The following is a 12,167-nucleotide window of genomic DNA, read 5'->3' on the forward strand; positions in this document are numbered from 1 at the left end:
GATATCGCTAACATATTATCGGGGTAACGGTGTTTGTGACGCACATCCGGCGCCGTTAGTGACATCGCAGCGTGTGACACCTATTAGCGACCTTAAACAATCACAAAAGGTGTCAAAATCGTTGACCATGGAGAGATCGTCCTGAAACAAAAAATTGATTAGCGATGTTGTTCGTCGTTTCTGCGACAGCACACATCGCTACGTGTGACACCGCAGGAACGAGGAACATCTCGTTACCTGCATCCACCAGCAATGCGGAAGGAAGGAGGTAGGCGGCATGTTCCGGACGCTCATCTCCGCCCCTCCGCTTCTATTGGTCAGCCGTTTAGTGACGCCGCAGTGACGTCGCTATGACGCCAAACGCACCTCCCCCTTGAAGGAGGGATTGTTCGGCAGTCACAGCGTCGTCGCAGCACAGTTATGTGCGTGTGACGCTGGTGTAGCGATAATGATCGCTACGGCAGCGATCACACAATATTGCACACACGACGGGGGCGGGTGCTATCGCGCTCGACATCGCTAGCAATTGCTAGCGATATCGTAGTGTGTAAAGCCCGCTTTACCTCTAACGGTGTTTCACCAAGATCGAGATCTACCCAAAAATAAGCCCTGGTGCTTTTTTCAGGGCCAAAAAAATATAAGATAGTGACTTATTTTTTAAAAAAACACGGTATATAGTAATTGAAAATTGACATATCTTTTTATGGAGGAGCTTCACTGAACCATATTTCTGGCAACAACACAAGACGTTTGGGTTTTAGAAAATTTATAGAGGTGATCAAATCTTCAAACCTGACAAATTGTCAAAATTTACAAGGGAATTAGATTTACTTTGAAATTACTGTCTACAAATTGAATGTCTGTCCAGACCCCAGAGCATAATAACCGTAGGGAGTAAATAAAAAAATGATTACTCACCAGCGGTGCTCTCCGCGGAGCCTGCCGCCTGGTTCTCAACTCCTCTTCTTTTCCTCTTTTACCTATTGCACACATCCTCTTCAGACTCTTCATGCCTGGCAATGGCTTTCATCTCAACTATGCCTGTGACCAAAAACATTGTGTGTTGAGACATCATGTGTCGAGATCAAGCGGGAAGCTGTGATCTGAGTTGAAGAAGTCAAACAGGATGAGTGTGATGGGATTAGGAGAAAAGAAGAGGTGTTGAGGACCAGATAAGAGGCTATGGGGACAGTAGGACAAGTGAGCAAGAGAGGTGAGCACTACAGTTGAGCGAATACCTAACTATTCGTACTCGCTATACTCATAACGAGTACTGTCTACTACTCTCGTATTTGTTCCGAATATTGTGTGCAATGCAAGTCAATGGGGAATACTCGCAATATAACGAGTAACCCGAATACCGTACTATTCTTGCGAGTAGCGAATAGTGCGGAATTCAGGTTACTTGTTACATTGCGAGTATTCCCCATTAACTTTGCATTGCCTCGCTATTTGGAATGAATACACGAGTATTAGACAGTTGCTTTCTGCTGTTCAGCCAAATGGCAGCCCAAGCTTGGTGGAATTTTTCTGAATTACAGTAGAGTGAATTGAAAAAAAATCTGTATTTTAAGAGATACAAATTTTCGTTAAAGTCGAGGAGAATTCAATTCCACTAAAAAAAAATGTGCTCATCTTTACTAACCATTATTACTTATTTTAGCCAAAATATGGATTTTTTTTCATCTTTTTATTGCACATTTTTTATGCATGATACAGCCACGCCTTTTAATGTTGGTTGTGTGTATTGAGGTGTCTGTCATTGTGGGGTGCACTTATATAGTGCTGGTCAACTGGCTTGATCTAATAGTATGGGTGTCATCAATAGGCTGTAATCCAGGCATTGCATCACACGTAACTTTGTGAACAGTACCATGTGAAAACTTCATTTCTTTGCATTTTTAATACTAGTCAGCCACCCTCTGCATGATTTGGTAATTCTGTGAGTGGCTTCTTCATCAGGATTTTGCACCTTTGCTGCCCCCACCTTTATCATAGGGCCTGCTGCATCCTGCTAGTGCATTGGTAATCTGACCTGGTGTTGGTAAGGTTCTACCTTATTTTTGAGAATTCAATTCCACTCAAATAAATTTGCTCATTTCTAAAAACAACCATTGTTTTATATCTATATGGACATAAATATCAAAACAAATAACCCTTCACCCTTACTCAGTCTCAACACAAAATTTGGAATATATGATATGGGGCTTTTAGGCATCATCGAACACCTGGCCCAATTGCAACAGCCATGTCTTCACCTTGTAGAACTTTGTTCTGTGGCATAGATCCAATTATATTACATATAAAGTAAAAAATATATTGAAACATTACATAAACTCTTTTAGGTTACATTCAAATTCATAATTATTTTAAAGATAAAGATAAAGACAGGGCCCCTGTCAGCAGGATTTTGGCCACCACCAGTGAGCCCTTAAATACAGCGTTCCAGAATACTGTATATAAGAGCCCAGGCCACTCTGTAAAATGTAAAAAACACTTTTAAAATACTCACCTAGGGAGCAGTCCGGTCTGATGTGTGTCCCTACTCTCCGGTCAGGCTTTTCCTCTTTGCAGCGATCGGCGTCCTCTTGCCCAGCCTCGTGTGCATGTCTCATCCAGCTCCATTCACAGAGAAGGCTCCATTGTGCTCCCGCGCAGACGCACTTTGATCTTCCCAGCTGAGGGCAGAGCAAAGTATTGTAGTGCGCATGCACGGGTTTTCTCGCGCCTGTGCATTATAGCACTTTGCTCTGCCCTCAGCCATGCAGATCAAAGTGCGCATGTGCAGGAGCACAATGGAGCCTTCTCTGTGAATGCCACCGGATGCGACATGCACACGAGGCTGATCAGGAGCATGGAATTCAGACAAGATGTGATAGGCACCAGACTGAGACCAGCGACACCCATCTGACCAGATGCCCCCCTCTTCCCCTGGTGAGTATTATAAAGGTTTTTTTTACATTCTACAGAGCAGCCTGGGCTCTTATATAAAGTATTCTGGAATACTGTATACAGTGTGTACACCCATATCCTGTCCACTGCTATTAACTTGAGAACGGCGGAAGCTATAGACATAGAAGTGGTGTCTAGGTATAGTAAAGTAGCCATGTGCTACGCAATGAAACCACCTATAGCACCACCTCATGGAAAACAACGAAGTTAGCATTTTCATCTCGAAAACGGAACGAGATAGAGAAAAAAAGGGAATTACAAAGTTGCAGGGCATCATCAATTCAATACGAATCGACACCTTGCATACAGAAATGCTATGATATGAAACCCATGACCCCACCAAAACATTGAATGCTGGTCACACATATAGCGCTCATTTAACTTTGATGCTCAAAGTGGCCCCCGTCAGCTGCAATGCACATCTGGACTCTGCACAGCATACTGTATCTTGCTGCACGTTGTGCAATATGGTAGGAGACACATTTGCACAAGCATCTGTGATACGTCATCGTAGGTCCTGCAATGTTGGTGGAGGGGTTGCATATGTACCGCCCCCGTGTCAGCAGCCGGGGCTGCTCGGATCCGGATCCGCGGTGGCTCGAGGGGTCTCCGGACCCGGACACTTGAAGTGAAAGGTATGTACAGGGGACAAAGTCTATGTTTCGTGACGCCACCCATGGTGTGCGGTAAGGTGAATTACCACTGCTGCTGATGGGAGTGCCTGGTGGCGATGGGATGGCAGCCAGGTGTTTAACCCCTCTGTGGGTAGGGGGAATGCCCCGGGACTCGGTGATTATCGTGACGGAGTGCCGTTGGGGAGGTAAGGGTCACTGCATACTCACTCAGTCCAATAACGCTGACACCGACAACTTGTAAACCAAAGTTCTGAGCACTGCTGCCGCTGGGGGAGCACGTTTTGGGTCCTGTTTTGCTGGTGTTGCCTGTTGATCTGTGACCTCTTCCTTGGCAGTCTGTAACTCTTTGTGGATCCCTGAAGTATGAAACTGCTCGGGTCCCGCTCACCCATGTGGCTAATGGAGTGAGCCTGCTCTCAGGGTTCACGCTTGGGATTTCTTGGACCGGGTAAATGGGAAGTCCTATCCCCCTCATTACGCTAGTATTCCCCCGATTTTGGAGCGGGTGGAGAACGGATCTTGAAGGCTCCGTCCTCGTCGGGTGAATTGACAGGGCGCCTAAAGCTTGGACCGGGTAAATGACAGGTTCCCTTTAAAGGGATTCTGTCAACACAAAATGACTGATCAAACCAAGTACAGGCGCTCAGTGCATCATTGACATGACTAAGCCGTTCAGTGTACCTTCCCAGCTACTTAAAATAGTAACATAGTTTGTAAGGCTGAAGGAAGACCTTATGTCCATCTAGTTCAGACTTTTGTTAGTGCCGCTGTTCTGCTGTGTTGAACCAGGGGAAGGCAAAAACCCACAGAGTAGAAGCCAATTTTCCCCATAGGGAAAAAAAATATTTCCCGACTCCTAAAGCTGGTCAACTATGTACCTGTAATACTTCTTTTATATCTAATTCTACCACTTTAATCCTTGATTAACAGCTCTGGTGAGAAGGTGCGCTGTACTGCTCCGCCAAGCCAAAGATGCTCCAACTGCTTAAACGTGGTTTTAAAAGTGAATTTTTGCTTACAGACTCCCTTTAATGTTCCCCAATGTCAAGTTGAACTCAAGAAAAATGATTGACAATCTTTGAATTTCTTTTTTTCAAAGGAAGAGAAGAATGACAAGACAGCTTTTACCATAACAAATCTTGTAGCAACCGTGCATGACATGTTCCTTGTCGGTTCAGAGAGTACTTCAATTACAGTAAACTTTGGTTTCTTATTACTTGCAAAGCATCCAGAGATACAAGGTAAGTAGTCAGGTGTACACAATCTGGTACCCCCACATATGCCCTTCAAATATTTGAGATAGTCTTTCAAAAACTCATTCAGAACAACCCAATGTGTCGCTAGAAAACTCCTTATAATGGCATGTGTCATACAAGATGTTTTTAGGTTATGGGATTTACTTCCAAGACATTGATAGATTTTTGTAAAACAGGAGGATACATTTTAAAATGAAAAATTCATATCTGTAGCTCAGAGATGTTTTTTCGGCCAACACACCAATCAGCTGCCCCTTCAACGAGCTAATTAAGTTCCCCAGACTGAGAGTGGGACCCCCATCTGACATTGAATACTTATATTCAGGATATGCTAACACTATTGAGATCCTGAATCCCCTTCAACCTTTCTATTCTTTTATGAATACCATAGAGTAAATATAACCAACTGATACTGCATAACCATGTTTAAGTTGTCGATGTCAAAGTCATCTTCAATTATGATTCATTATTAAAGATGAGAAAATTATTTCTTAATTAATCAAATTTGTTCCAAAGTTGTCAAACATTTTAGATTCAGGGAAATGCAAAATTATTTGCTCTTCAATTTGCATGAATCCAGCAAAATGATGGCCAGCTGGACACCATGTCTACTGACTGATTCGAGTAAATTTGACCAAAACCAATTTCGAGATATTCGCTCCATTTTAATTCTTATCCAACGCCTTAGGTTTGCATTGCTATGCCAACCAGTGTAGAAGCTTTAAACAACATAAGCCGACTATCTGTACATTTTATATATTCACCTACAGATAAAGTTCATAGGGAGATTGACCAAGTGATTGGACGAGAAAAGGAGCCCAGGGCAGATGACAGGAACCATATGCCCTACACTAATGCTTTCCTACATGAGGTACAGAGACATAGTGATGTCTTCCCAATGGGCGGTGTTCGATCGACCACAAAGCATGTGAAATTTTATGGCTACGACATCCCCAAGGTAAACCTCTGCAATTAATGTGGTGACATCAAGACTTGGAACTTCTCAAGAGTGCTTCTAAGTATGTTGGTTCCAATGGAGATGATCAAATTCATCCAATTATGAAGATCTTCCTAACTATTCAAACTTCTAACATATTTTTGTATTTGGAAGTTTAGCGGTCTATGGCGTTTGAGGTTAATATCTTATACAAGTATAACATTCATTAAAATTACAAGTGTGGCAAAGTGAGCTGCGTAGCATCACCCCTCATTAATTTGGTATTAGGGCAGAAATGTTATGGGGCTTTATCACTAAGAAATGACACTCTAAGCGCGTCAATCTTTGGTTCAATCTTTGCTACATCTGGTAGTCAAGGTTGTGAGAAATTAATGTGTAACTTAGTCTTGAAAGCCTTTTCATATGTGGTAGCACCTTAAAAGTCTGATAGTCCCAAATGGTCACTGAAGGCACACAGAGGAGAAGATAGTGATGGGAGTTTGGACTCAAAAGAACATCCCACACCTACCTGAAGGGTTTTTAGCTTCAAATGAGTTGGGATCTCTGGGTACTGTATAGTCTTTACTAATGTTTGGGAAATAAGAATGTAGTCAACTTCCTTCTATAAAATGTTATGGTTGTATCTATAACAAACTGCTACATGGTTTCAAAGCAACTGGTGAAGACAACTTTGGACAAATAAATAACAGAAGTTTTTCAGAATGATTATGCCTCAAAGGAAAATCATCATCAGTCTTGATTAGAGATGAGCGGACATGTGGAGGTTCAGGTTCTCCAGGTTCAGCCGGACTTTAGATAAAGTTCAGTTTGGGACCCGGACTTGACCTAAACCCCAGCTGAAGTCACTAATTGGGCAGTTTGGCTCTCTGCCCACATGCAGCCAGCCCTAAACAGTTCACATCATTTTACATCCGATAACGTTGTTGTTACCCCAGGTACGAAAAATTCCAACACTGGAAGCGGCTCGCACTGGGCTGAGAACTGAGCGTACATGAGCACAGCGATGCTCGTACGAGTGGTTTGTGTCAGGCTACCACCAGGGGGAGCTGGAGCCCTGCAGGAAAAGACACTACACAGAGCTGAATCAGCATGGAGGTGGACACACAGTGTGTGCTGGAGCACTGCACTGCAGAGTCAGCCAGAATACAGAGGTCACGGGGCATGCGGGGGATGGTCAGGCAGGCCAGGTCATACACAGTACCGTAAGAAAGAAGACTGGAGGAACAAGCAAAAGCGGGGTCGAGGTCAGGCCGAGGTCAGTACCAGCGGAAGCAACCGAAAGGGGAGGTAGGAGAAGGGGGAACGACCGGGGCTATTGTGGGAAGGAAGGAGGTGGGATGGAACACAGACAGAGCACAGGGGAAGGACGGATCAGGAAACACTTACAGGGACCAGCAATCACAGGCAAAGCAGTGCAAAGCTTATAGCCGGTGCTGGTTTACCAGAGATGACAGAATTTAAAGCATCCAAGCCCCGGAAGTGAGGCCCGGGAGAAGGCTCTGCCCCGTAGCTATGTGGACAGGGAGGTGGAACCATGACAGTTTACATATGGAAAACATCCGAACTCCAAACGTGAACGCTGAATTTTTTTTCTGTAACGTCTGTAATTGGTAAGAAAACTGAACTTTGAGGTTTGGGTCCACTCATCTCTCTAGTCTTGGTTTTCTTTTTTTGCAATCTTTTTAAAAAAATCAGAAAAAGTAATTCCTCAGATTATTCCTCTGAATAATCTGTGTATTGAGTAACAAGTGGGTGCTAATATTTTCTTTTCAAAGGGGTGTATCCCTACACAATCTGACACCACCATCACTGATTGGATAAAGTCAGATTACGGAGGAATATGCCCATTTACTGAAAACACCCAACTGTCGATTTGTTCATAGGATGCTAGGATGCTATAAACAGCCCCTTAAATGGAACCTATCGTCAGGTTTTTGCTATGTAATCTAGGAATTGCATAGCAAAAAGCTGATGATAGATTCCTTTTAGGAGGCTGCTTATGGCATCCTTTTCTCTGGTAATAGACCTAAAACACATGCTATGATAAAACCAATCAGCAGAAGACAACACGTGTTATGTGTATTGATTATTTATTGTTTCTTCCCAGGGTACAGATGTCCTTACCATATTGTCCACTGTAATGCGGGACCCTTCACAATTCGAAAAACCCCAAGAGTTCAACATCAATCACTTCATGGATGAGAACAATAAATTTAAGAAAAATAATGCCTTTATGCCATTTTCTGCAGGTTTGGATGTTTGTCATCTACAAAACTCCTTTTACATTTGTATATACTGTATATATATACACCTGTCAGGCACACCAGTGGGTTGATTAAGCTGGAATAGGGTCGCCCACCTAGGGGTCAGGCGAGGAGGTGGGAGGTGTCAAGTTAGTTGTGTGGTAGCACTCGAGCTGTAAGGAGCTCTGAGGAAGCTGGAAGTTGGAGCTCCCAGGGGAGAAGAAAACTAGGTCGCAGACGGTGGTCTGGTCCAAAAGGAGTCGGACCTCCAGTCGCTGGGGATTGAGGCTTGGTGACTGGAACCCGTCAAGGAGGACGGCCAGCAGCCTGGTCCTATCACCGGTCCGGGACCAAAGGCACGACGGGGTACACGGACCCTAATTTGGGGAGAAGCTTCAGGCAACCCAGTAATTAACCTGTGGAGGACAGGGCCTTTATGGACTGTTCTCAACCAGCTCAGAGCTCAGGGGCACTAGTGCAATGAGGGGGATAGGGCTTTCCTAGCAAGCAGCGCACTGAAATCCCAAGCGTGAGCTCCTGAGAGCAGGTTCCTTCACTTAGCCACAGTGGGGAGCGGGGCCCCGATAGCACCAAGCTATCGAGCCACAATGGACAATCTAAAGCTTAGTGCCAGGAGGCAGGTTACGGACCACCAGCAGCACTGCAGGGGACGGAACTTGGACGAGCTCCCCTTGAGAGGCAACGGCATTCAGAGACTTGGTTTATCCTGTTGCCTGTTCTTCATTGCTGAGTGAGTATCCGACTGACCCCTTCACTGCGTCCCCACATCACCATCCAGAGTCTCGGGGCCTGTCCCTACCCATGGAGGGCAAAGTCATCTAGCTGCTCCACTCCATCACCCCGGGTACTCCCAATGGCAGCGGCGGTACTCCCAATCACCGTATACCACGGGTGGCATCACATCACAAACTATACCAAGTCCCCTGTAAATATTCCCCTTTAAACTTTAGAGTGTGGCTCCTGAGCCCCTGGGTCCGGAGGCCCTCGAGTCACGAACGGACACTACCCCCGGATCCGAGCGGTTCGATCCGCTGATGGGGCGGCACAGTTACGTCTCACACAACCACATCCGGTGAGCACTACACTAGCTTTCTTTTCACTGTATACCTGGACAAAACCCTATTGAGCTTTGTGTTTTTTTGTCTATGCTTTTACAGAATGTTGACTTATTTGATGGAGGTTCCCTGCTGTAGAGAGTGGAAAACCTTTGCAAAGAGCCGTAGCTTTGATGTACTCTGTGCTTTTGCATTATACATTTACTAAATTGGCACTATGCAGAACCATATTTCTCTATTAGTGGGCACTGCAAGAAATCACATCTAATTACTGCAGGTTGTCTCTAGCAGACATGTAGCAATAAGCTGATTCTATTTGGAAACCAATCTGTACAGATGGGACAATCCTATAAATGGTGGCTCCATAGCATCTGAATATAAAATGTAAAGCTGCAAAAGGAATAACTGGATTTCCCTTCCAACAAACTATTGGCTTTTGTATATCATAGTCTATAGGCTACTTTACACACTGCGATATCGGTCCCGATATCGCTAGTTTGGGTACCCGCCCCCATCTGTTGCGCGACACGGGCAAATCGCTGCCCGTGTCGCACAACAGCCATCACACATACTTACCTGTCCGGCGACGTCGCTGTGACCGGCGAACCGCCTCCTTTCTAAGGGGGCGGTCCGTGCGGCGTCACAGCGACGTCACTGAAACGTCACTGAACCGCCGCCCAATAGCAGCGGAGGGGCGGAGATGAGCGGGACGTAACATCCCGCCCACCTCCTTCCTTCCGCATAGCAGCCGGGACGCAGGTAAGGGGAGCTTCCTCGTTCCTGCGGCGTCACACGCAGCGATGTGTGCTGCCGCAGGAACGAGGAACAACTTCGTTACTGCTGCAGTAACGATTTTTGAGAATGGACCCCCGTGTCGCCGATTAGCGATTTTGCACGTTTTTGCAACGATGCAAAATCGCTTATCGGTGTCACACGCAGCAACATCGCTAATGCAGCCGGATGTGCGTCACAAATTCCGTGACCCCAACGACTCCGCATTAGCGATGTCGCAGCGTGTAAAGCCCGCTTAAGTCTTGTGAACACCAAACTTATAGGGGTCCTGTCATCTGATTCATGCTGCACAAACCATAGGTAGCTGGAGATCAGACTAGTCCGGTGCTCCTCCAGCCGCCTCCTCCCAACGCTGCTGCTGGTGACTGACAGGTCTCTCCCGATGTATATATGACGAGGAGAACTATCAAACATCTCCACCATCACTGGGAAGAGCTGGATCTTTAAAGTTTATTTTCTCTAAAACACCAGATTGTTTCAGAAGAAAATATACCGGAGTGCAATTGTGCAGCCAGTCTCCGATTCATACTGCCAATTGTTTAGGCAGCATGAATCAGATGACAGTGTCTCATTAAAGGGATCTCCAGGAATTTGATATTGATGGCTCAGTCTTAACGAAGGTCATGAATATCAAACTGTGGAGCCTCACTAATCATTTGTTTGGCAGATGGATGTGCTCGGTGTACAGAGCTGAACAGATCTAGTTTTGTTCACTGCATACATCCAACCACCATGGAAGCTGCACATAGTATCAGACCGCCAATGATTTCATATTGATGACGGGTTCTAAACATCACTATATTACCGTGTTTCACAGAAAATAAGACCTACTCCAAAAATAAGCCCTAGTAGGATTTTTCTGTAGTTTTTTTTTATATTATGATTATAATATAAACTACTCCAAAAATAAGTTGTGGATCTTCATACTAATAGTATCCTCAAACAGGACTTGGACAACCTTTTAAGGATATGTAACTTTTATTGGCGTACGTTGCACCATTATGTTTGTGTAAGCTCTGGAAGTTTATAGTCACATGCCAGCTATTTAATGCAATGAATATTCACCGCTTCTCCCGCCCACCCCTTTGTAGCGACATCAGTGATTGGAATGTGTGTAAATAAAAAATGAATATTCAGCACCTTTCCCTGTCCATATTCCCACCCACTCTTCTGTGTTGGCATCAGTGTTTGGACTGCGTGTTAATTGCAAATTAATATTCACCCCCTTCCCCCGCCCATATTCTCGCCCACCGCTCTGTGCCACGCTAGTGATTCATTCATACTTCCATATTATTGTCCTGGGATTGCAGCACAACTCTTGCACTGGCCGACAGCTCTCCTGACCTGAGAGCGATGGCATGTACAGTATTTCTAAGCCACTATCATGCTCGGGTCAGGAGAGCTGCCGGCTAGTCCAAAAATTGTGATTCAATTCTCAGGCAGTGATACGGCAGTCTTACTGAATCACCAATGCCGGCGCAAAGGGGTGGGCGGGGAAAAGGGGTGAATATTCATTTACAATTAACTCATTACAATCGGTGACACTGGTGCAGTGGGCTGGGTGGGGAAAGGGAGTGAATAGGGCGACTGATGCCAGCAGAAAATATAAGACATCTTCTGAAAATAAGCCCTAGCGCAACTTTTGGAGCCAAATATAATATAAAAGCCTGTCTTATTTTTGGGGAAACACTGTAGTTTTTAAAAACCTCTTTAAGTCCATACATATGATCATAGTTTTAAATTCCCCATAGTGCTACATGGTGATATATAAATGCCTTCTTATGGAAGCGATTCACTTTGCTAATCTACTGTACTTTAATTTCCCATCAATACAGGGAAGAGAGTATGCATCGCTGAAAGCTTGGTGCGGCTGGAGCTTTTCATTTTCTTTACAGTCATCCTGCAAAAATTCACCGTGAAGCCGACAGTGGACCCCAAGGATTTTGATATCTCTCCTATAGAAAGTGGTTTTGAAAATATTCCTCCAGCCCATAAAATTCGATTCATTGAGCGAACCCTTGAAAGTTAGGTCAAGTTCGGTCAATATAATTGTGTAAACAGACTAAACCTCCATTTACAATGGCTTGAAATAGTATTCATACCCCGTGAAGTTTTTTCATGTTGCACCCACAAACTAAAATATATTTTTGGGGGGATTTTATGTGATTTACCAACACTAGGTATCAAGAATTTGTGAAGCATAAAGGGAATGATACCTGGATTTCTAAATATGTTAAAAAAAGAAATCTACAAGC

General features: G+C 44.6%; 1 protein-coding gene across 1 annotated transcript in view; it reads left to right on the plus strand.

Annotated features, from left to right (window-relative positions):
* The window catches only part of LOC142251103 (cytochrome P450 2F2-like), a 49,809-nt gene extending 37,642 nt beyond the window's left edge, over positions 1 to 12,167 (plus strand). Inside the window, exons 6-9 of the mRNA XM_075323615.1 lie at positions 4,687 to 4,828; positions 5,614 to 5,801; positions 7,909 to 8,050; positions 11,748 to 12,167. Coding sequence (XP_075179730.1) covers positions 4,687 to 4,828; positions 5,614 to 5,801; positions 7,909 to 8,050; positions 11,748 to 11,941 — 666 coding nt within the window. The 3' untranslated portion in view covers positions 11,942 to 12,167. The remainder of the gene's footprint in view (positions 1 to 4,686; positions 4,829 to 5,613; positions 5,802 to 7,908; positions 8,051 to 11,747) is intronic.

The sequence above is a fragment of the Anomaloglossus baeobatrachus genome, chromosome 9 (genome assembly GCF_048569485.1).
Source record: "Anomaloglossus baeobatrachus isolate aAnoBae1 chromosome 9, aAnoBae1.hap1, whole genome shotgun sequence".
Taxonomy (NCBI): domain Eukaryota; kingdom Metazoa; phylum Chordata; class Amphibia; order Anura; family Aromobatidae; genus Anomaloglossus; species Anomaloglossus baeobatrachus.